The sequence below is a fragment of the Diospyros lotus genome, chromosome 7 (assembly GCF_014633365.1).
Source record: "Diospyros lotus cultivar Yz01 chromosome 7, ASM1463336v1, whole genome shotgun sequence".
In the NCBI taxonomy this organism is placed as follows: Eukaryota; Viridiplantae; Streptophyta; class Magnoliopsida; order Ericales; family Ebenaceae; genus Diospyros; species Diospyros lotus.
Window position 1 is genome coordinate 34,687,865 of NC_068344.1, and position 26,011 is coordinate 34,713,875.

Below are 26,011 nucleotides of genomic sequence, written 5' to 3' on the forward strand. Positions count from 1 at the left end.
TGGTGTGAAATAAACAAACAATATCCATTCTGATAATTGAATGGTAGAGCAAAGTATACTCGAACATGACTTGAGGGAGAGAGCCACAAGCTGACTGCACTGCATCATCATCCTAACCAATAATTAGACAAATAAGCCTGGAATGGCCAGGAGCAAGATCTCAAAAAACATAGCGGCAGAGAGAAACTAAAGATAAATCATCCAAATTTTCATCAAAACAAACCAGAAATGCAACGGTGCAAAACATTCATCAACATTCTACAAATCATATTGAAAGACAATAAATAAAAAGAGCTACTTGATCTTCATGCCTAATTCTCCATTGCCATGTCAACCTCACTGTTTCAGAACTAATTGATTGAATGACCAAATCTGCCTGCTGAGAAAATCAGGAACTATCCCTGCAAACAGCTACTGAAAACCCTCTAATGCTGTCCATAATATAAATGAATTGCTTCCAATGGTGATTAAGAAATGCATGTACAGATGACCGGTGAAGCAATCCGCAGTTAAGTTACCAGAGTTTAAGATGAGCATCAATTGAAAAGAGTAATCCTGTCCTGAATAACGCCTTTGAGTTGTCAGTGCCACAGTTTGCTACAAAAACCATTGCGCTGCCTCTTGCTGGATACGATATCTGAAAAGGAGTCAACCAGTTGAGCAGCTAAGCCACTTGGATCATCAATCAGGGTTTGAACAAAGGTGTTGACCACCCTTCGTTCCTGCTCAGTTGCTCTCAAGCTAAACCATGTTAAAAATTTCAGCCTGAAATCCTGTTTAATGTGACCTTCACATTCCAACCACCGAATGATCTTCACACAGTATTCAAAATTCTCATCCAAGCACCCTGTTCCTTCGGTGACACACAATGGTGACCCATTTGTTAGAATGCTATTGCAGTCATGTGTATCTTCGTTTGTGGCTAGTGACCTTGCTAGCACTTCTGCAGATGCACCATGTGCCCAGTTCTGAGAGTCACCACTACCATGTGATCTTGCTATACCATTCTTCCCAGTGCCATGAGAGAGAGCATCATCCTGAACTAAAGTGTTGTCCTCGTCATCCCTAGAGGATGAAGGAGGGGTGAGCTCCTCATTGAGATCAGGCACTGAAGCGACATTCAAGTCTGGAACAGCTGGCAGCTGATCCTTGGAAATTTCCAGAGGCTTAATCATATCATTAACTTGACAACATTCATCTATGTCTATCCCAGAAATGCCCTCAAGGCAGCCCTGTTCTTGAGCTTGAACCAGGTGCAGGATCTTCCCAAGGTCTCGGACCTTGAAGCTGGAAGAACATTCAATGGCTGCTGCAGTGTTAGGCTCCACCCTGACTTCAGAACTTCCTCCATTTTCAGATTTCGGGGCATGCGAACTGGGATTCTTTTGAATTATCTCAATGCTCTTGGTAAAACATTTTGCCTCAGAATGTCCCAAGTCACCAGCTTCTGTGTACGAAATTATCCTAAAGGAGTACTCTGTGCATGGTTGCAGGTTGGATATCAAAATCTTTCTCTCTGTCCTGGGGAAAACACAAATAGGCTCTTTTGGGTGTGTCTCATTTCTGCTCTTGCAATACCACAACTTGTATCCCTCGATATCATTAACTGATGTGGCGGATAATTCTATCAAAACAAGCACAACTGAAGAAGCTGTCACTTCTTCAAAGTGAAATCTACAAGCTGCAGGAAGTGATCCCTCTGCCAATTGGAAAAGAGAGGAAAAACAGGAGTTCGTCATGTTCATAACTATAGATCAGAGGAAAAAGTCTCTTTACTGAATTTTTTTCTCTTTATTGTAGATCTGTCATCTGTGCGCATTCTATATTTCTTATATTTTTAGAATGTTATGTCACAACCGCAGTCCCACAAAATCCACCAAAGCCCTAAAGCATAAATTCTCTGTTCATTCATGTCCAACATAAATACATGTAACTCATTTCTAAACAATTAACTACTTTTTTGCCTAAAAATTATTTGATAGGAGATGCTTCTTAAATATAATATTCTCCTTGCCTCATTCACCAACACCGCTCCCCAAGCATCCTACTTTCTCAATCTCTATTGTTCTTTCTTTTGGTTTCTCTACATTATGATTTTTTTTAATAATTTAATGAATTGATTCATTTTCCTACTCTTGATATTGATGTGGCTAGCTAAATGTTTTAACTATCCCATTCGATTTTTTATTCATTACACAGTATTATATTACTTTGTCTATAAAATTACTATCTTTCTAATATCTAATAAACTAAATGAAGGGAATATTTTATTATTTTATTCTCTCACCTTCTATTATGTGGATTCAAACTCTAATTTATTTTTTTCTTAAGATTTTATCTCTCTATATCTCAGTTTATTCATATATTAAGGTGCTCATTAACATTTTTTCTTTTTACACAGCAAGCAATTAGAAAGATAAATAGCCTTCTAAAAGATATATGGCAATTTATAAACCTAGTCGTATATGTGCATGATTATTAATTATATTAATGAACAAAAAGTCATTACTGTAAATTTAGCAAAGCATAAAAGCTTTTACTATAGAATGTCAGTAGAAGAACTAAATAAGAGGTAATCAAATACAGTATTTGTCAAAAATTTATAGTTTTAATAATTTTTTTTCATGCCATGCTTTGCACTTGTCAACTGCTAGTTTTCATGGTAATTACCTCTATAATTGTTTGTGTCAGAAACAGCACCCAGCCATTCATCTGCTTTGTCAATTGCAAGAGTGCAGAGTCTTTGAACTTCTCCTGCAATAGAGAGTCTACTGACAATACCCCGTGCCATCTTGACTGACAATCCATTCACTGGACCCACCTCCGTTTCTAGCTTGGCCTTCACATCACTCACAATTTCATGCAGTTCTTTAAACTTGGAAGTCCCATCCAGGAGCCTGTAACTCAAGAATATCCTATAACAAAGGACATCAACTCGGCGAGCATCCTTTGCTAAATTAAGTTGCTTCTTCCAACATCTGCCAGAATTAATATAGTTACAGCATTGGAACTTATTTACCAACAATTTTTATTCAAGGAAACAGTTTTTTCATGTTCCATCAATCAAACATAAAAAGACATAAAAAATAGCAAGCTCTTTTCCACAGCAAAACAGAACTGGTGTAACATAATTTGAACTAATTCTTCAAGGGAAAACGCATGAACATGATACAAGAGAAAGAAGAATTGAAAACATTGTTGGAAAAAAAATTAAGCTAAAAACACACATCAATTTTGAGTTAAATAATAATGAATTCTTTCGCTGAGATAACTTGCAAGAGCAGACACTAAAATCAAGAGTGTTTTTTACTTTTTCTTCATCATTTTTTTTTTACTCTGTGTGTGTGTGTTATACAGTGAAATTACAGTTTATTTCAGAAGTTATAAAGTGCTCAAACGAAACTTACCCAAGTATTCCTGAAACTTTACCACATGATGCACAGCAATAACTCCCATCTAGCTGCATCAACTGGCCAAGATCAACAACTCCCACCTTTTGATGTTGGAGTGCACACTCAATGTGACAAGATAAACCACAGGAGTCTTTGTTGCCAGATTCAGATGTGCACACCAACCAAAGACTAGGATCCTTGTTGTCATCAAATAAGTGACAGATGCAACAAGAGCACCTCTTGCAGAATGTGTCATCGATTGACAGGACAGCTCTACATGCAGAATTTTTACAGATCCATGAATTTGAACAACCAAAATCCTGACACCCTGTAGCAGGTGGAATCCGAACAGGGTTTTGACCTTTCCTCTGATGTTTCCGTGAAGAAGGCTGATCCTTAGCACTTGAAGACATTTTTCTCAGCTCCTGATTCTTCAATGTCTTCTTGCTTGTCTTTGGAGGTTGTTCAGACATTTTGCATTTAGATGATGCTGTGTATTTCTTCAATGTCTTCTTACTTGTCAAGGCAACTTAAGAAATCTATCCTGATTTCAGATACTCTTGCAGAAGTTCTGGAGTTCTTGAAGAATCGTCTGAATGTCCAGATCTCTTGGGGGTGCTTTGCAGATGGACTTCGAACACCAGAAACTGGTGGCAATTAACATACCCACTGGAACGTGAGAAATTTTATGCAAGGGCAAATATGAAAAAGAAATTAACTAAAACACGCTAAATATAAAAGTCAGCATCACTGGGACACAATATTGTGAAAATGAGAATCTCCACCATGTTCTGCTGGGCTTTTTTGTTAAGTCATCCTAAAAAACCAGAACTCGTTTTTTTTTTTTCCCTTTTTTTTGTGGGGGAATAAGTAATCATCCATAAAGAGAAAAGGCCCCCTAAGGAAGTGAACCCTGTACAGGAAGAGGGATTAGCACCTCAAGGAACAAAAGGCCAAATACCTATGGGAGCTAATGGACAGCTCAACCAGGGCACCTCAAAAAGGCTCAATACTTGGGACATGAAGGGTTTTCCTTGTCCCCAGAGAAAGGGTATTGAGAATGATTCCCTTCAAAAAGGCTATAGACAGCTCAACCAGACACAAAAAGGAAAGACACCCCAAATATGGCACAATCTATGATCAGGGAATCAGGATTCCAACGATGCCTTCAGATAATAGAAACCAGCACTAGTTTTATTTGTTAAAAGCGTTCTCCCAAATAGCTTAAATGGTGTGAAAGAAACAAAAGGAAAAGAAACTTGGAAAGGATGGAAAAACAAAACATAGGGAACCTTATGGAACAAATCAGAAGCTTGCATTAAGGTAGAGATAAACAGAGCAGAGTGACCACGCATGTATGAAACAATATTGGATCTGCCACAGATGAGAACAAGTATAACAATATCAACCATCTTACTTGCCCATCTGTGTACTCATAGGGGAACAATAACATGCTCATGGAGATAGTTTTACAAAAATTGGACAGCCCAAGAAGATATACACACACACCCATGAGTTATTATACCAGAATAGCAGTGCCCCATGATCAAACAAAATTGCTGTCCAGAATCAATATGAAATGCTAATGCCATAATAAGAATTAAATAAAATAAAACTTTAATTCACTTCATGACTCCAGAAAAATCAAGCAAACTATCCAAATTTAAAGATCCATGCATGAATTGCATCTACAGGTATAGTTTATCTTTTCCTCTGAATGCACCTACAGATATTCTGAGTAGAAATAAAGAACAAAGAAACGAAATGTGCATGTGCTCAACTCTTGAATCAACCATTCTCAGACAATAATTACAAATCAGTAAGTACCCAGCAATTAAATCACCACGGCACGACCTTGTGAGATAAGAAAGTGGAATATAATTATCCCATTCAAATTGCTCCTTTCATCCCTTTTTTTATGGAAAATTATTTCAAATTGCTTCTCCAACATAATTTAAAAGAAAAATAGGAGTTATGTACCTTATCTGGTGCTTCAACAAAAAAAGATGAATTTTCATTAATGAGTTGGAAGGATGTTCTGCAATCACAAAGGCATGATTTGCTAAGCTGTAGCTGGGTTCATCAGGGAAATTAATTACATTACACATGCTAACACCCCGCCCCCCCCCAGCAATTTTTAATTTTTTGACCAGTGAACACCAATTGCAAGAATAATGAGAAAAAGAAAAACATTTCTGATCCAAGCTATCGTAGATATACTTTGTACAAAATCTTTGTATGTTCACCCTAAAGAAAAATAAACAGAGCCACTTCATCTAATACAAGTCAATATGTGTTCTTGGCAACAGTATTTAAGGGTATCTTTCAGGCCAGATAAAGTCTGTTCACATTCTTTCTTAGGAAAAAAAAGAAAGCAAACAAAAAAACAGCAGATATGCATCAGGCAAAGACTACAACTCAACCTAATAATTTCTCCATGATTAGGATTTTCTTTTTGTGCTTCAAAATGAAGATTATTTACAATTCAAGATCACTTCTATTTATCATACAGATCTGATGCACCGATCCGTCTATACAACAAATATGGCTTTGAAAATAACACATTATACAACTACAGCAATAATTTTGCAATATTCAAGAAATCAAGAACCGTATAAAAATTAAATCATAAATAACAGTATCGGAAGAAATTTTATCTTTTCATGTAAAATATATTGATGGAAGTCCCATATGAAGAAGAGATTCCACAAAAAACATTACCAAAAACAAAAAATCAACAGTCATATATCTTCTTACCAGCAAAAACGACGGGTTACTGAAGCCATACTATATGAACCTCTGCAACAAAACAGAAGAAGATGGACTGAAATGGGAAAAAAAATAGGTTACAGATGAAAAAAGTAAAAGAAAAATATTTTCGATAAAGAACATCAAACTGATAACACAATCTTGGCCCTAATTGAAAGAAAAAGAGAGGAGGTAAAGATTTTCAGAAAACCAACATACATCATGTCGAAGAGCAGCCATAAACTCAATTGAGTCGGCGGATTTTCAGAGAAGAACCCATACTGGAAAGCATAGATCATGCGGAGAAGCAGCCATAAACTCAATTGAGTCGATGCTTCTAGGGCTTGGAGAAGACCTTTTAAAGCCTCCAACCTCCATTTCATATGACCTTTATACCCTTGGTCGGATTAGTCATCAAATGGTATCAAAATTACACTGCTGTCCTTAATAATGATGGGATCAGGTTATTAATGTATCAGATTGCCTCATGCCAAAATTGCTAACGGGTGAGCAAGAACTGTATTTCAACTAGCCGCTCATTAATCCCCGTTGAGAAAATTAAAGGGCCCTTGCCAAAGGCTCAAGGTGCACTGAGGCAGAGGCACAAGAGGGCATGGAGCGTAGGCGCGAGCCTTTTGGATGCAAGGCGCACATTTAAAAAATCTGTATAAAAATACTTTTACATAATTATTTTCAATATATATCTATAAAGGGTAAATGTAAACTTATAAACTCATAAATAACAAATAACCAATGCTGCTTAACTAAATAATGCGGTGTTTTATTTCTTTCGGAATTTTTTTCTGGTTATTACTGATTACATTTTAACAAGTCCATCAAGAAAAAAAAAAAAGAAAAAAGATTACATAGGACCAAAAGGCATACACCTTGAGCCTCAACATGAGGCACACCTTAGTGCCTAGGCATGCTCCTCATGGAGTGAGGTGCCCTCAACTGAGCCTTGAGCCTAGGCACGCCTAGGTGTACCTCAAGCCCATCTTTGACAACTATGCCCTTGACAAGGACAAATCCGCCTCAATCCTTCTAAGATAACAACAGCACCTCTTGAATAACATATTTTAAAAATGTAGCCATGCCCCTAGTTTTTCCAAATCTAAGAGGTCTTTTTGCAATGATGGAAGCACCCATATATCTAAAGAACATCGTAGACAGGACATGATTAAATATTTTTTGGTTGACATCATAAAAAGAGAAGGGGCATGATTTTCTTATGATGCTTTGAATAAAAGGGCATCCCAGATACACAAGACTCCTTGTTGTGCAAGGGTCGGGGAGGGTGTTATCAGGACCCTAGTCCTAATTGATGTTTTCTTTGGAGATAGAACTGAAAATTGAGGGAGAAATAGCAAGAATAAAGGGGGAAATAGAGTATCAGGGAGAACAAACTGAAATGAGGAAGGAGAATGACAAAAATGAGGGGGAAATCAAAGAGAACAATAGGGAAAAATAGACAGAATTAAGGAAGAACGGAGAGACTTCAATAAATTCTTGATAACTTGTGACATTGATCTGCACTGTGAGATTACAAGTTTATATAGAAAGCTAACCAACAGTTATTTGTGGCAGTCATCATATCCTCCACTACTAATAAATGCTTCTAAATCACTCCACTACCTCCCCACAACTCAATTACTCCTAAAACATAATTATAAAAATACTACAACTGCCCCTAATTAACTAGCAAGTCGTGACAGATGTTTTTATGCAAGTCACCTTACCCTTTCTTTGCAAAGAGGCTATTCCCACAACTCAAACAACAACAACATACCAAGCCTTTATCCCACCATTGCAATAAGCTATGTGAATTCTAGTCTTCCATGCGTTTCTATCTATGGCCTTATCTTATGTAAGGCCCATATAATATCAAATCAAAGTGTCTCCAATCAAGTTCTTTTGGTCTTTCTCTACCTCTTTTCATAAATATTTGTTTCATTCTGTCCACTCTCCTTACAGAAGCCTCTATTAATCTTCTTCTCACATGTCCACCATCTTAATCACGTCTCATGTATCTTATCTTTTAATAGAACCTACTCCAATCTTATTACAAATAGCCTCATTTCAAATTTTATCTTTTCTAGTATGGTTGCACATCTATCTTAGCATCCTCATGTTTGTTATACCCATATATTACACATGTTGGTGTTTTACTACCCAACATTTTGTACCATAAACAAAGCTAGTCTTATAGCTGTCAAATAAAATTTTCCTTTTAATTTTAATGGAATCCTATTATCACATAAAAATCTATATGCACTTTTCCATTTTAAACCTCCTCTATTAGTTCTATGGGTAAAATACTCATTAATATCCCCCATCTTTTTGTATGACTAATCCAAGATATCCAAACTGATCTTTTCTTTGTATTGTTTGATCTTCTAATTTTTACCATAACATTGCCCACACTTATATTTTTATCAAACTTACGTTCCATATATTTAGATTTCACTCAATCTAAAACCTTTAGATTCTAAAAAGGTTGTTAGGCTGTAGAAAATGATTTTTGATTTTATGTCTCCAATTTTCTATAAAATCTCTGGGCATGTTCAGTTATAGAAAACATTTTCTAAATTTTCATCTCCAATTTTTTATTGAATTGTTGAATCTCCAACAAGAAAATAGAAAACTCAATTTTCTAATTTTTTTCAAGTTTATATTATGAATTGGAAAAACATCAAAAGATATATTTTCTAAATTTTCTAGATATGAATGCTATTACATTCTGAAACATAAAATGTTAGAGCATGCTTAGTTGTAAAATTAGAGTTGAAAATTAGAAAATGTTTTCCACAACTAAACAGACCCTCTAGTTTTCATTTTCCAAAGAAAAGTTGAAAAACACGTCCAGATATTAAAAATACCGAAAACTAATTCCAATCTAGAAATTGGAACATACGTTTGAAAACAGAGATGTTTTAATTTCTTTTATATAAGTTATAACTTGTGTTAAAGAAGGAGATAGAGATGATTTGGGGAAAAATGTTGGAAAACTATGCTTTCTGAATCTCCAAATTAATAGGGAAAACTTGGAAACTCATTTTTTAGGCGTTTTCTAAGTTCAGTTCAATTTTGGAAAACTGATTTTTCTGAATCTCCATTTTCTATTTGGAAAATTTTGTATTTGAACAAGTTTTCTAGTTTTCCATTTTCTGTGGAGTAATTTTCTAGAAAACTGGGACTGGTTTCCACAACTAAATAGTCCCTAAAGCATTCCTCCATGTCTTCATCTTAGAATACACCATAGCACAATGCCCTCTGCAAATGGCATACACCATAGCACATCTGCCTGGACATGTTTAGCGACTTCATTCATAATATGGGAAAATGAACCCCTGTAAAAAAAGTTTCTTTTTCTTTTTTTTTTTCTTTTTCTTTTTTCTTTTTTCTTTTTTTCTTGGACGGAGGTGGGAGGTGCTACTATGTAAGACAGCATCAATTGGTACTAGAATCAATTGAGAATGGGAACGATAAAGCCAAGGCTTGCACCATATACTGTAAAAGATGGCATGACTGGTGCAAAAAATTATGATGGTTGAAGAGTGTTGCAATACTTCTTAATGTAATATGGTTCTACAAAAAATTTTTAATATTTATTTACCTTTTTGTTACTTATTTTAATAAATAGAGGTTAAAAAAATAATTTTAATTCATTCCAATAATGTCTCTCCTATAAAGAAGAAAACCCAAAGGATATTTAAAAAAAATGGAAATCCGGATCCTAAATATAATATAGACTGCACAATATTTTGGAATGTCTTCTGGTAGACAAATCAATTGAGAATAAGCTTCTCTTGCCCATGCTTTTAAAGAAAATTGTAGGTTATAGTTTAACCCTCAAAATCCACTTCATAATTTTGCAAGGGTTCTTCAAAGCCCACATTGCAGCCACGAAGTAAAGATCTAACCCTGAATTTTCTTAATGAATTATGCAAGGCTTCTTCAAAGCCATTAATGGAGATATAAATACAGGTCCATGAAGGAAATGTGCAAGGACAAAGAAACTTTAATAACCCACAGCAGTGTATAAGCAAGATTCTGATAATAAAGAAGGGGCTGTAGAAAAGGATTTCCAGTTTTCTATCTCTGATTTTCAATAAAATCTCTAGCTTTCATTTTCCATAGAAAATTTGAAAAATAAATTTAAATGTTAGGAATACAGAAAACTAATTTCTAATCTAGAAAATTGGAACACATGTTCAAAAAATGATAGAGATGTTTTAATTTCTTTTATCTAACTTCTGTTAGAGAAGGAGATGGAGATGAATTGGGGAAAATTTTTAGAGAACTGTGTTCTCCAAATCTCCAAATTAATAAGGATAAATTAGAAAACTCATTTTAGGTGTTTTCCAAGTTTGCTTCAATTTTGGAAAACCACATTTTTCAGATCTCCATTTTCTATTTGGAATTTTTTTTGTTTTTGATTGAGTTTTCTAATTTTCTGTTTCCGTGGAGTAAGTTTCCAGAAAAGTATCCTACAATGGATTAGTTTGAAAGGGGCATCCCCAATGCACGAAACTCCTCAGTTTGAGAGGGTTGCTCTTGTATGCAGTGTTACCCTTACTTTGCAAAGAGACTATTTAGTATTTCCACAAGGGAAAAAGAAAAACCAACACCCCATCCTCCATGACAGGTTTCACGTGACTCTAGGAAAGGTATCTGAGTTATTATGTGGTTCATCACTACAGATTTGCCAATGATCTCATATATTTCTTTAATAGCCTCTCTTTTAACTTTCCATGAAGTTTCTTCACGTGTTCTCATCCTAAGTTCCTAACCTACTGTTCATTGTGCTATAGTTACCAAGATTAATGCTGATATCGGTAAGTTCATATAGATTCAGAAATGTATAAAAACACAGTATATAGCTCATAAGAAAAGACAATGAGAATACAGACACGGACAGGATACAGCAAAAAGAAAATTACTATTACATACTTCCAACATAATTCTATAAAGTGCATATTATTATACCACAAATATAAAAAAAATTACGTTAAATAGTTGATAAGTCATCAAAAAACTAGATTAAAGATACAAGTCCAAGTAGGTTGTCATTCGAAATATTATTGGTGGTCTTAAAAATATTAACATTACTAAAAAAATACACAAAAAGAAAGAACAGGACTTTCTAACTTTTTTAACTTTCAACTTATCCAATTTCATCTAAGTTAACAGTACCCAACATGCTACTTGGCGTGTCGGACACATGTTTTAATATGTTCAATGAGCACACTTGTCCCTTTAGTCTTGGATATGTATACAGGATATATTTTGGAATGCTCATGCTTTGAACACAGTCAATCAATAATTTTTGATTTTCCATTTAACTCGCAAGAAAGTTTCACTGACCTGTCTATGACAAGAATATCTAGTCTTTTTCTTTAATTTATGTCTCTAACATGACATGATCACACCACCTCCAGCATAAGTTTCACAAGGTTTCTATATCAATAACATTAACTGGTAGATATTATCATAGATTTAATTAGCAGCTCCGTTGTAACTATTTGTTAGATTTGTTCCAAATGTCCTTTTTTGTTTGCAAAGACAATTGTGCAGTAATTTTGGATTTTTCATTTAGCTCGAAATAAGTTCTAAAGACTCATTTATAATAGCAATTTCGGGTCACTTTTTCTGCTTTAGTTCTTGACAAAAGCTAGAGGTTTAAGCATCTCACCTAAGGTCCCCTTACATGACATTAGTAATCTAACCATCCACAGGAGAAGAGCATTTCTTTGGTCACTGAAATATGTATTATATTTTTTTTTTGGGTTGTGCGGGGGGGGGTTAAATCTCTTAGCATATGATTATTCTACTTACAAAAACACCTTAATCTGACAAGGTAATCAATTCTCATGCAAGAGGCAGAAAGGGAATCAATGCATACTAGTACAAATGTACAATGATTTCACTGCATTATATGTATTCTTACATCTCGCATCTTACAGAGCACCAAATATTCTCTCAAAACCACCAATATTTATGGCTTTACCTCTTATCTGCAGTTCTTCAAAATTGATCATAAAACTCTTTTTTTGTGGTATAGTAGTTACTTCATGAAAACAAAATGTAAGCAGTTCAAACTGTCATATTGTCATCCTATCTTTGATTCCAAGCATTACTCTACCTATACCTTCTCATATGATGCAATTGACAAGTTGCAAACACCCTTGGATCAACTTGAATGTATTTAGTCCATATTAAAACTTAGCTAGAGAGAACATTCAAAGAAAATGTCGTATATGTGTTAAACACCAACGCTCATTAGACACTCCCCAAAACATGTTAGATACCTGTTGAAATTTACCCTACTACTTTCTTAACTGGATTGACATGTTTTAGTCCTTGGAGTCACACGTGCTAGCAAAAAAGATATTGGTAAGAAAAGAAAATGTAGGATTTTATTTTCTCTACATACTTTATAGACAATCCTACCAGGGAGTAGGCAAAAACATGAGCTAGAAAATCAACAGCAATGATATTAAGAAATTTTTTTGTTAACAAATTATATTAAGAAATTATCCATGCCAAAGATGGGCATTCATATCTAAGATTGATTATGACAAGATCATACCAAATATTCCCCTTGGTTGCATTAACAGCTTAAATCAGACTCCATTACATTAGAAATTACAATATAAAAAAGAATAAAGGATTGTGTTGTTCAATGCCTAACTCAATGCAGTGCAAGTTCAAATTTGTGAGATCAGCATGTCATAACTGAGCCACCACCCTTCATTCACCCTATTTGTAGATTGGTCCACATTTGTGGATGGGCAGGAAGAGACCTCTAAGTAAGGTTAACTCATGTCCCCATTTGGCAGTGATGAGTAGGTTGGCCTTTGATGGTACTTAGATCGTGTGATTATCTCATTTGGTGTTAGGCTAGGCAATCCCAAAAAAAAATGTCCCGTGCAATGTGGAACAGAAAAATACAAGTACTTAACATCAAAATCCAGGGGCAAAAACTCATGATTCTAAATAAAACTACACAAAAGAAACTGCAAGTATGAACTAATACAACAAAATGTATTATTTATATCTTAAAAAATTCAACCTTGCATTGTCTCACCCAAAAAGAAAAAATGTAAACACGAGAAAAAAAAACATAACATGTATGATGACATTGTAATCACTATCAAAGCGACGAGCCTACTTGCTCCAAACAAGACGCCCGTCTGAAAAGAAACCAACCGATGCAGAACATGAACAGGCACCAATCACATGCATTTAGCATTTCCAACAACCATTTGCAGACTACAATCGACACATTCCACCAATCAACACTAAACGGATCCACGCAGCTTGTACAGAACCATTCGAATTGGGGCAAAGCATTTCACAAAAATTCGCAAACAAAATGTCAACACAATCAGCAGAACACAACGACAACACATTACGTGCAGAGCAATAGGGATCTGAAACACGTAACTAATCAGCATGAACACAAATCATAAAACCACGCACGTCCAACAACAACAACATATAACACGTAGAGAATGAAGACAAGAAGACACAAAAAGAGCACCTGTGAAGAATGTGAGAAGAGAGAGAAGACGAATCTAGGGTTTTTTTGGCTTCGGAGGTTCCTCTCTCTCTCTCTCTCTCTCTCTCTCCGTGGAAGAACAAGACTTTGGTTCGATTGTTAGTTGGTTGTGATGAGTCGTACGAATTGGTTCTATGAATTGCGTTTTCACGCCCGGCTCCGAGCGGAAGGCGGCCGTGGAGTCACGCGCCGCGGCAGAGCGTGGGGCCAGCAGGATCAGTTGAAAAGCGGAAGCAGTTGATTCCGAACCAAAAGTACAAGTAGCACTTGTTCGGCTTCTGATTGGTGCGTGGTCTCACTCGCCTCGCGAGGGCGTGAGGTTCTAACAATTCCCAAACGTGCCTTGCAATTTGTCTTTCGATTCGATTTTTACTTGAATACGCTTTCATTCATTCAATCCAATCGATCATAATAATAATAATAATAATCTGTTCATAAATTAGACAATTATTTTGATAATACATTATTTAAATTCTACAAAAATAAATAAATAAATAAATCTTATTGTCTTGTCAACGTGATAGGAGCTACAAATACCTCCGGTCTTTGGAGTTTAAAATTTCTATCATGATTTAATGAATTAACACCAATTCTAAACAGAAAAAGTCGTGGCGGTCACCGTGAGAGCCAGCTTTGAACAAGTTATGAAAGAAGACGTCAAAGAGAGCTGAGAGTTTGAAGCACCGGGGAAGTTTTACGCGCAGGAGGAGGAATGATCTTGCAAGGTTGGGGAGTGAATCGGCTTCGTGTGATTGGTGGGTCAAATTCAGAACGATTGATATTTATTTATTCGTTTTGAAGTGGTGAATATCACAAGCGTGCGCGGCCTAGCAAGGACAAGTCTTCTGCCGTCCAAACCTAACACATGTTTCTTTCCTTTATTATTATGGTCTTTGCTTCGTTGAAGACCATGAAATTCACAAGGTTAGGCAAAGGGTGTGAAACCAATTTCTGTAAAAATGGGTTAAGACCGGTGTGTCACGTAGAAGAATATCAGTAAATATTAAAGTTTAAATGTTAGGCAGAGGAAGACCCCGTACAGCAATTATTCAGTAACTTGTACGTTCCTATGTTTCCACGAACTATAATGTTTAAAAAGCTAATTATTATTATTATTATTATTATTAAATATCGATGCTAACGCCAGAGTTTTGGAAAATAACGGCAACTAAATTTGTTAGTTGCAACATTGTGAATCATTGTAAATTCAGTTTCCCCTTTCATGCAAAGAGGCATTTAGCATAAATGGTTAAACATATTGTGCCTCTGCTTTCAACTCCTTCCATGACCAATCCATATGTGGCAAGAACCTTTTCAAAATCCGTTCAAGTTATACAGTCTAAAACCATCCACTTTTGGTTAAATTTTCGGTGAGAAAGCTGCAATATTTATGCTAAAATCATGTCATATAACATTGACTAGATGCAAGAGTATTTCCAAATTTGCAGCTAAATATATAAGTAGAGGAAGAGGATGATTAAATGAGGAGGGGGGAAACAGCTTAGCCAATACAAAGTTAATGTAGTACTCATGGATAAGTAACAGAGTATATGTCTGAATATACAGCACACCACGAAGTGGGAAATGTTTCACATAAAGCATTTGCCTAGACTTTATTCACTATAACGCCTTAAGCAAGCTTTTTTGGTCATAATCCCCTAGCTTATCTGTCGAATCTACCGCACAATCTATAGCTCAAAAGCAGCCGATAAGATCTGCAATAGGAACGAAAAGGTGTTAAGTGAACATGTGTTTAGTCCATATGAAAGTAAAGGGAGAACAGCAGCTGGTATCGGAACGGGAGAATGAAGATCCACATAAAAAAGCAAACAAAAATCCAGTGCATCATATAATTGTTCATCATTCTGATAAAAGGATCGACCATGAAATATAAGAGCACGGCCTTATCGATGTCATAGAGCAAAATAATTTTATAGACAAATCAAGTCATCTAAAATCTACTTTTAAAACATACATCTTGATCTTATTATTTTTTTTCTTCTTTTCCTTATGAAATCAACAGACAGAGTTATAACCACAGTGCTCTCTAAGTAGCATCACAATGGGTGCTCTCTAAGTAGCGGGCCCAATCTGAAGCTTAGTAAGACTGAGAGCACACAATGCCCATGATCACCTTGCCAGTAGCGATACTTAGCTTAGGGGCCAGTTGAGAGTTTTCAGTTTACATATTCAATTTTAATTTTTATTTATAGTGCATTTGCACTCGTGCCATTCATTTGGAATTTGGAATTTCAAATTTCAAATCCAAATTCCAAATTCCAAATTCTTTATTTGAATATTATTGAAGACATTTGGATTTTTGGGTCCAAATAAAAGATGAATTTGAAATCACTCATGTTGTGGTGCTATTTCAAGCAAAACAATTAAGTTTATCGCAAGTCAGTCTCATTGAATTTGATTAACACCCAAATTACGCAAATCTTTTACATTGATCCAACTGTAAACATTTTGGTAATATTTTTTATTAGAATTGTAATGTGAAAAATGTTTAAGCATATACTTTTAGTTTTATTTTAAATTTTTTTTCACATTTTCTTTTTACAATTAAGTTGAAGAATTGAAATTGAAATCCTTCACTTAATATACTTATCTGAACCCTTGAATTTGAAATGTAAGAATTTCAAATCATACCATTTGAAATCCATTAATCCAAACACAACCTTAAAGAAAATGAAAATTAAACATGGTGTTTGATAACTTTGTTTTGATTTCAATTTTGCATTTGATTTTTTTTATTTTTGTATATTTTCCCTACCCGTTCACTGCTGGAGACCTACCAAAGGTCACCAACAACTCCTCTGGGAAGTTGCCAGCAACTCCTAGAAGAGATTGTCCCAGCCAGGAATAGAAACTTGCTCTTCGAGGCTGTATAGCAGGAGAACAACAAGAAAGGGGACAAGTCTGTCATTGGAGTTTGTTTGATGACTTAAAATAAATTGCAAAACTAAAAGATTAATTTGATGGGCTTGATCTTTCCAATCCTTGCATTTAAGGTTGAAGAATTTCTTTTTGATTGTGATCGCTCTTCTACTGATTCCTTGCTTGGCTATTTGTTAAGAGAAGCTATTTGCCCAGGAAGCCTTCTGGGAGTCCCTCTTGTTATGGTGGTCGACGACTCCCATGGGGGTCGTTAGCAACTAGCAACACCAACATTAGGGTCAGGCGACTTCCTGGTGATATCAGGGCACCAAGGGTGCCGTTGGGGAGCGAAAAGAAAATGAAAACTGTTTCAAATTTTTTCACAAATTTTAAAGATGAAAACAAGTAATCTAAAACTTTTTTTTTTTTTTTTTGGGTCAAAATAATGAAAACAGAAGGTGAAAACTAAAAATAAAAGCTCATCCAAATGTGCCCTTTGGAATTTATAAAAATAAGTCCCCACTGCCCAAGACTTCTACTCCACGAGGATTGGGGAAAGATCATGTTTGAATGCAACCTTACCATTGTTTTGCAGATAGGCTATTTCCACAACTTGAACATATCACCTACCAGTCAAAAAAGAGTAATCTTAATGTTGCCGCTCAAGCTTGTGTTCTATGACTGAACTATTTTCATTATAAAAAAAAAAGAACTCTAACTTCATGATGGAAACTACAAGCCATCATCTAAAATAGTAATCTGAATCTGGCCAAGTTGGTGATGCTCTCCTAATATAGAAATTGTAACACTAAAAAAGGAATTTCAAATGACTAATTTTCCAGCCATATAGTTTATTGCTTTGAAATTAAAATGCAAACAAAAAAAAACACGAAATCAAACCCCCTATCAGTGCCTTCATTGAGCAACTAGTTAAACATCAAACCTGAACTTTCAACTTAATAGGACAACCATGACAAAAAATACCTCCAATTCTACTGGGTTGTAGTTCTTGCAACCCCAAGAAATAAATGTTATAAGATTCACTAAAAAAGGATGTTTAAAAGTCTATTTGTAGTAATATAAAGTTAAATTTTAGATTGTGCAATATATTTCCATAAGTAAAAATTTGACAGAACATGCAAACACATCCAAACTCATTCAGAATATCATAAGATCATAATTAATCGAAAAAAAATTTAATTATCACAATTCATAATTAGTCCAAAAGAGTCAATGAAGCAAACTTAAAGTCGAAACACAATTAGATTAATTAACCCAAAGCAATGGTTTGATTTCTTTAGCAGAAGCATCTAATGTTTTTGATAATAATATAGGCTAACATAGATTTTATGGACGGATATCCCGGCCTTTGATCTAGTGTTTGGGGGAGTTCAGATTCAAAAAGAACCCTGCAGTTATATTAAGGCTTGCCATATTACACTGTTGCTGAGAGATAAAGGGTGCATGTAATGGAGCAAACCTTGTACAAACCAAATATTGTACAACATCTTGGGCTATGCATAGATATACTTGTCCATACAAATGGGCAGCATCTTTTGATGCCTTTTCATACATATCTTTTCAGAAAATGCACACCGAATGACTAGAAAAACCACCTGCCACCTAGAGATTCCAAGCCCTTTTGGGAAAAAAATAGTCACTTTCTTTTTTTGACAAAGCTTAACAAACAAAAGGTAGCAGAACGCATGATAAGAACCAACTATAGGATAAAATTGAATAATCATTAAACAAGAAGCCACTACCCAATGAAATCACGCGGATAAAATAATATTCTTTCATGGAGGCAGAATTCCGTTCTAGCAAAAGTACTCAGACCCATCATGATTAAACATATGCCTTTCTGGTTATTAAATAGCTATCCACAAGAAAGTTCATAGTAGAAAGATTAAAATCAGACAAAAATCACATGAATCAAAAGGCTTAGCTAAATCCTTTTTTACTTAAATAATTCCTCCCATCAATAACAGTACAAAGTCCCCATCCTGAGTTCAAGCTTAAAGTTAAAACTTGGGACCAAAAGCATTCACTGAAACAACATATAAAAACCAAAAGAAACCCACCTTCTACCATAATTCACAAATACCGACAAATTATAGGTCGCAACATGGAATGTGTCATCAGTCCAGTCCACCACATTGCATAGATTCGGTATTACTAAGTGTCTGGCAACTGGAAAACATTAAAATTATCTACGGCCAATGTCTTCAAGAAGTAGATGCCCAACATTGAAGTTACGTCCAATAATGAATCCAAAATATAAATAAACAAAAAACATGATAATATTCAAGATTCCAGTAAAGTAGAGAACACTAGCAGAGTGATGCAAATTCAATTTAAAAGGTTCAGAAGCCAATTTTAAGCACTTGATTGCTCAATATCACCAAGCTTTCTCTAAAAGCAGCAATAAACAACTTGCTATTTAGAAGCCTTTTCTTTTCTTCCCTCTAAATTCAACCGAAATAGTTTTCCGTGAGTGCGTAAACAGTGCATATATATAAATGTGTGTATGTGCATACACGTGCATATAAGCATGTATTCACATACTGGATCAGAAAAATCGAACCTACGAATCGGAGCGCTTGCCCTCGCACGCTGGACTCTCGACAAAGTTCTTGGAGGGGTATTTGGCGGTGACCATGCCGACCTCGAACACCAAATCGTCGCCGCTGGACCGGATGCCGGTGATGGACCACCACTTGAAGAACGCCCGAACCCTAATGCCGTCGAGATCCGCGATGCGGCCGGCCACGATTTTGCCGGTGATGCGCCTGGAGTAGGTGGCCTTGTAGTTGTCCGGAGGGAGGGTGAGCTTGCAGTCGTCGCCGAGGCGGATGGCGAATTCGCCGGAGGTGGTGTTGAGGCTGTAGCCTAGCACGTCGGCCGGGAGCAGGCCGGTGGGGAAGCCGTAGTTATTTAGCTCGGCGTGGGCCGTCGACGGCGAAGGTACAGATGACTCATCAAGGATAGCATTTGAAGAGGAGAGGTGAGAGAGGGAGAGGATAAGGAGAGCAACGACGAAGAGCGGCTTGGCGGCCATGGCTGGATTCGTTGAGATTTTGTGATTTTTTTCTCAGAATTGGGGAGGCAAGACGATGGAGTAGATTTCGAAGTGATTGGGGAATATTCGTGCAGAGGTACTGAAACGGTGTCGTATTTTTGCAGTTTACGTTGGAATCGAGGAAGGATGGGATTGAGTGGGATTACGACACGTGTTACATCGAAGTTGCCGTCATGCCTGATTCATGCGCCGTTAAGAGCGCTACGTAGACTCTTTTACGAGAAACTTTTTTGTGTTTCAGATTATATTAAATTAGTAAAAATTTTAATACGTCATAATATATCATTAAGTTTTAAATCTAGACAATATAAATTTACTTAGAAGTGTTCAATAACATTATCATTAAATTAATTGGGACATTTCCAAAATTTAAAAAATTATTTATTAATTAAAAGGAATTATGTTACTATTTTATAAAATTTAATGATATTGAGTATAATTTTTAAAAATCAAGAAACGAACTTTTTACTTATTTAATATTACATATGCAAACGTAAATCTAATTCATCCATTATTTAAATTTTAAAATTTTTTCTTCTGTAAGTCAAATTTTAAGTTTGATGTTATATAAATGTAATAAAGTATTTATGAGAGTTGATATCTTATCTGATGCGAGTTAATAGGAGATAATGTGTGACCTCATCACGTTTCTTAAGATTCACATTTTTTTTTTCTTAAATTATTTGTGTTAGGTAATTGTTATGTTGTCTGACGTGAGCAACATAATAATTTTGATATATTTATTACTAGAAAAAGTCATCTCTAAAACTCCATAAATTCTATAAAAAAATAAATATCCAAAAAACATAAAGGGTAGTGATAAACAAAGTTGTAGAATTTTTAACAGGGTTAAAGTGTTTTGCACAAAAAAAAAAATGAGTATTCAACTATTTATAGTTGAGTTAAGTAGTGATAACTCCTAATTTCTTAATATTAATACTGATCTTATTAAATATTATTTATTATCTATTATAAAAAATGATTACAAAGGTATATTTGCCCGTCTTTATAATAAAAAAAAAAAACGCCCAACTAGAGAAATTTTGAAAAACCCTAAAGATTTTAATTCTTGGATAAGTGTTTTACTTTTTTTTCTTAAAACTTTTTGAGACGGCCTCGTGAAAATCCTTTACTTGAGTGAATCTCCTAAAATCATTCCCTTGTTGAATTTTTTTTTTTTTTTTTTGTCCATAACTCTATCTTTTAAACTTAATTTTTATAGATCTCATGAATAGGTTTAGACTTAGGTACATATCAAAAGCAAGAAAAAAAATTGATGATTGGAGAAAAAATACACTACTTTGAGAGACTTTTTTATAGAAATAATATAATTTTATTTCTATAATAGTGAATCATCATTTTAGACTTTTGGTGTTACTTTTATTATTTTGTTTGTTACCTCTTTAGCTCAGCCGCGCGACCAGAAAGAAAAGGTCAAGATGTACAAAATTTTTATAAATAGGCATCACTAAAATAATATAGCATTGACATTAATGCTTTTAATTATAAACTATTATATTGTACACATCATTTCTTAACAACCATACATATGTTTCAAATTTTGAATTGGATCGATGGAAAAAATTTTAATTTAAAGATTGAAGATCAGATCAATTATTTAGTAAATTGGATCGAAATGAACTGCCATATAGTCTGGTCTAGTTTAAATCATTCTAACAAAAAAATTTATTCTTGTTTAATGTGCATCTTAAATATATATATATATATAAGACATTTAATTTTTTATTCAACAAAACAATTAATTTATATTTATACACACACAGACACTTGGTTCCATATTAGACTAGACCAAGATTGAAAACCGAAAATTGCTATTTTCAAATGGAAGACATAATTGGAACAATTTGAACTTAGATTAGATGGGTATTTTCAATCCGGACTAAAATTTATATGCCCCTACAATATCTGTGTTAATATTAATCTATCGTCCATAACTAGGCTTCATATATAGAAGATCTGGACTACCCAGTTAGACTAGATCAACAAAAATAGATCTTGAAATCCAATACCGTCTGGGAATTCATCTTCTTCATAAAAAATGAGAAGAAAGGGAAAACAGATTGGGAAATTTGCCATGTACGTGTATAGCACTAATTTCACAGTGATGGTGAAGAAGAAATAGTGAGATTGTAAAAGAGTGTGTATGTGTGTATATGGGGGGAGGAATGTATCAATGAGATATATTGTGTGGCATGATCATGAAGCTAGCAAGGTGTAGGAGGAGCTGCCCAAAGCTGTGCATTCTTGATCTTTGAGACACTCTCCAACACTTCAAGAGGAATGATATCTCCAGTCACCACCACCATCTTGGTTTCCAAGTCCACTTGGTAGGAGCTCACTCCTGTCACCCACCCACAAGTCCAGACAAACACAGTAATACGTATATATATATATATGTGTGTGTGTGTGTGTGTAATATACAAATGGATGCACACATGGACGAGACTGGACAGATATTTTAAAGTCATTCTCGCGGGTCCCTTAGATGGAGAGCTTATTAAGAGTGGCCAAGCTTGGAGTTAGAATTTTTCACAAAACAAAAAGAAAACTAAGGTATTTGTACAGCAAAATTTACCTTCCATCTTTGAGATATGTTTCTCAACCTTTCTTGCACAGCCGTGGCAGTGCATGGAAACCTTTAGCACCACCATCTGCACCATTCATCAACACAAGTTCAATGAGCTATTGTGTTAAATTTGATCCACTACTAGAACTCAACAACTAATTTAAACATGATCCTTTTCTATGAATTTTTAACAAATCAATGCTACAATACAAGAAATTAGGTGCTATTCTTGAGGGTTGATTTGATAATAAAAGACGATTTTTATAAACTTTTCACCAAAAATATATCAGAAAAATGGAGATTGCGAGCTAAACGGAAGGTAATTAAGTAGAGCAAAGATGGAAGGAAATTAACCTCTCACCTTAGGCTTCAATTGGAAAGCCAGGGTCTGGGGAGCTGCAAGAGCATCCTTCAATCTCTTCACTTCACTTGGAACCAGTGGCTGTCTCTCAAACTCATCTGGGTTTTCTAAAGAATTGATGCAGAAACAAGAGCTTGAACCAGAAGAAATACACAGGCAATCCAGCACCTTCCCAAGACGAAGCTTTCCCATGTCACCCAGCTTCTTCGTTATCTCACCCACAAGCTGAATGAGTCTTATTTAAACTAATACCCAAATCTGGGACAAGTTCACCAGCGTGAAATGACAAGCTTAAGGTCAAAATTTTCTAGGGAAAATCAAAATTAAGCTTGGCAGAATCCAAGAAGCTATATATTGTTGTGGAGTCTTCAACACTCAACAAGCATTTTTCTAGGGTGGATCAACTAGCTTGAGATTTGGAGGACAGTGGCATAAAGGCTCTTCCAACCACAACCAGGTTTTGCCATAGGGTATGCTGAGGAGCAAAGAGAATAAATTGTACAAAAAGCTTGCTTGAAGTTCACGTGAAGAATTAGCTGGTTCGTGCGACAATATTCTAATTAATGAAAGAAACTACATGCTTCTTGTGAAAAGCCAAGAAAAGAGAAGCTTTTTCACGAGGAAGCAAAGAGGAAATATGCCATTTATGGAGGAGGAGGATCATGTCAGGCTTTGTGGCATGCGAGCATGGGGCACAAGCTAGAGATGGTGGGTATTTATAAAAGGCATTGATATATATATATAAGCTCTCACACAATGCACAGTCTTGTGATCATAATCCAAATCAAAGTTTAACACAATATAACTGTAAGGAAAGCTTATCTTTGCAGAATTTCTGGACAGGAAATGTTGTTCACAATGATGTGGCATTAGCATTTATATACATTTATAAACCACTTTCTTAATTTATGGGTATTTTAATATCTTCTTAATTATTTTGTATGAACATTTTTCGATAAGGACAAAATGTCAGCTTCTTGTGGGTTTGTAAGCAATATTATGGCAATAATGACATTGCTAAAAACTTTCAAAATTAAGTACTTGATGCTTCTTATTTAGTATTACTATTACCAATTATAATCGCGTATTTTGAGTGTTGATTACTTCATTAAAAGGCCGACCTAACAAACAAATTAAAATAATGTGGCCGGTTTAGATTTCATCACTTTGTAATAAACAATCCATCAAAGTGGTTAGTATTTCCAAATTTATTATTGTCATGTCATTCTTCAAATAGGTTTTTTATATAATAATACCATATATTCCTATCTGAAATAACCATTATTTCAAAGCTGCTGAGCAACCAAAGAATCTAAGAGCTCACTATCTTCTTTTACTGTCTCAAGCAATGAGAGACGATAGTATCAATCTACAGAGGCGGCAAGAGAGGTGAAAGGGTCAAAAGTTGTTGAGAAACCTTGCCTTGGCCCTGAATATAATAAGTGGGAAAGTGGACAAGGGTCCTGAATTATTGTGGCCTATGAGCTAGAAAGGGCCCTTGAATTATTGGAGGACTGGGATTGTTTTTCTTCTTCTTCTTAATTTATTGTGGTTTAGTGGGTCTGTTGTCAAACAGTTTGCTCCATGTGATAATGGCAAGAAGCAGAGGAACCTTGATGGCACAGTCACGTTATGGGCATGTGTCCATCACATGAATACTTGCTAGCAACAGCAAAAGTTGGGTTGGTGTTGTTTGCTTCATACCAAAAATAAGAAAAAAAATATATCTATTTCGAATTCGTTTAGTGTGTTAAGTTTAAGATACGGACACAAAAAACAGTAAAATTTAAAAAAATTAAGACTCAAGAGTACAATAATGCATGTACATGCACGTTATGTTTTTATTACTTTTATATAATTGTAGAAAATTATAATTCATAAATTTAAATTTTACATAATTATATAAATAATTAAAATAGTTAAAAAATAACTTATCCTTAAATTTGCCAGGTACTATAAAATACAAATTGGTTTTAAAAATTGCTAAAACTATTTTGTAAAAATTTCAAAAAAAAAAATCATATCTTATCTTTAAGTGTGATATGTCTGTTTAAAATGTTACATATGTATGTCTGTAATTTTTTTTTTTAAATTTTTTTATAAGATCACATGTTGAACATACTCAAAGCGATGGCAACTATCGAGACAACACGGATTCATCAAACACGAACACGACTTCTTTTCTAACGTGTCTATCCTACTTAAATTGTATGAAATAATATGAAACATCGTCTTATTGTCATAAAATATAAAAATTCATCCAACTCAACTAATATTATGAAAAGTAAAATATATAAAAGCCAAATAGAGAACTTTGCTAAATAATTATCTTAATATTTTTAATTCTTATTTTTGTGTAAAACTTTGGAATTACTTTGACAATGAGTTTTGAAAAAGAAATTAAATAATTAAAATTCATATAACCGCCATAAATTAAAGAACTGTTTGCCATCTCGGCGTTGGCGTTGGCGTTGGCGTTGGCGTTGGCGTTGGCGTTGGCGTTGGCGTGCCCATTCTGATCACTAGGCAGAGGCTTTACAGATGGAGAATGGAGTTAGGATGAGAAGGAATTCCAGAGATAATTGTTCTGACCCACCATCCAGCCTTAAATTGACTGAAAAATAGTGTCTGATTTGACACTACATTTATTTCAAATCTTAAGTTTGATATTTTGTATTAAATTTTAATATTTTATATTATATTAATGTAAATATATAAGAGGTTATGAAAATAAAATAGATTTTTTTTTTAAACAGTTTCTGTAACAATAAAATTACCCCAAAATGTGTTACAAAGATGTTTATGTAATTTTAAATGTTGAATGGGGTAATTTTATTGGAAAATAATTTTATTTTTCACTTTTTTATTTTCTTTTTTGAGTTTCACAAGAGAAATTCAAAATTCCTACAGGCAAATAGCAATTTTTTCTCCATCTAAGATGAAAAAAAAAAAAAAGAAAAGATAATGTTGAGGTCAAAATACATTAATGAATTTATTAGTGCGGGAGAGTGTCTCCATGATATAACAAGTGACTCGTTCACATTTGACTTGATTGCGAGTGATCTACTTGCAAGTGATTTATAAGAAAAAAATTAATTAGAGGCACGAGTGGGTGTCCTGCATAGACCCTTTGATGTTTAAGTTAGACACCGAATAACTGTAAAGAACTAAAAACAAGTAAAATTACAATAGTATTAGAGTTTTAAACATATCTAAATAAAGGGGGTGGGCTCCCCTATTTATAAAATGGAGAGTAAAAGAAAAGCCATGTATTTTGGCTGACACTTCAAACACTCATCCAAATTTATCAACAAGTATATTAGAGGTAGGTTTGACCAATTCTTCATGATACCATATTAATTTAGAGATTAAGTCTTTCAGGATCTATAGTCTCCCACGA

The 26,011-nt window shown here is 34.7% G+C and overlaps 3 protein-coding genes across 16 annotated transcripts; all 3 read right to left on the minus strand.

Moving 5' to 3' along the window:
• Positions 1-187: 187 nt before the first annotated feature.
• Positions 188-13,882, minus strand: LOC127806043 (VIN3-like protein 1). Of its 12 annotated transcripts, XM_052343006.1 has the most exons (7): positions 13,687-13,882; positions 6,360-6,803; positions 6,150-6,191; positions 5,373-5,430; positions 3,408-4,039; positions 2,671-2,978; positions 188-1,699 (listed from the first exon to the last, which is right to left on the minus strand). In XM_052343006.1, the coding sequence occupies exons 5-7, from the start codon at positions 3,863-3,865 to the stop codon at positions 582-584; spliced, it is 1,884 nt and encodes a 627-aa protein (XP_052198966.1). In that variant the 5' UTR covers positions 3,866-4,039; positions 5,373-5,430; positions 6,150-6,191; positions 6,360-6,803; positions 13,687-13,882; the 3' UTR covers positions 188-581. The 12 variants fall into 12 exon arrangements, with proteins under 12 accessions (XP_052198966.1, XP_052198964.1, XP_052198962.1 ...); XM_052343004.1 differs by lacking the exon at positions 6,360-6,803; XM_052343002.1 differs by lacking the exon at positions 6,360-6,803 and having other exon boundaries at positions 6,150-6,216.
• Positions 13,883-15,178: 1,296 nt separating this feature from the next.
• LOC127806044 (uncharacterized) lies at positions 15,179-19,729 on the minus strand. 3 transcript variants are annotated; one of them, XM_052343016.1, is made up of 3 exons: positions 19,169-19,729; positions 17,167-17,210; positions 15,179-15,419 (listed from the first exon to the last, which is right to left on the minus strand). In XM_052343016.1, exon 1 carries the CDS (start codon positions 19,640-19,642, stop codon positions 19,169-19,171), a length of 474 nt encoding a protein of 157 aa, XP_052198976.1. In that variant the 5' UTR covers positions 19,643-19,729; the 3' UTR covers positions 15,179-15,419; positions 17,167-17,210. The 3 variants fall into 3 exon arrangements, with proteins under 3 accessions (XP_052198976.1, XP_052198977.1, XP_052198975.1); XM_052343017.1 differs by lacking the exon at positions 17,167-17,210 and having other exon boundaries at positions 19,150-19,729; XM_052343015.1 differs by lacking the exon at positions 17,167-17,210 and having other exon boundaries at positions 19,169-19,727.
• Positions 19,730-21,679: 1,950 nt separating this feature from the next.
• Positions 21,680-23,420, minus strand: LOC127806045 (protein SODIUM POTASSIUM ROOT DEFECTIVE 2). The gene is made up of 3 exons (XM_052343018.1): positions 22,612-23,420; positions 22,260-22,335; positions 21,680-22,025 (listed from the first exon to the last, which is right to left on the minus strand). The coding sequence occupies exons 1-3, from the start codon at positions 22,801-22,803 to the stop codon at positions 21,889-21,891; spliced, it is 405 nt and encodes a 134-aa protein (XP_052198978.1). The 5' UTR covers positions 22,804-23,420; the 3' UTR covers positions 21,680-21,888.
• Between the last annotated feature and the right edge of the window lie 2,591 nt (positions 23,421-26,011).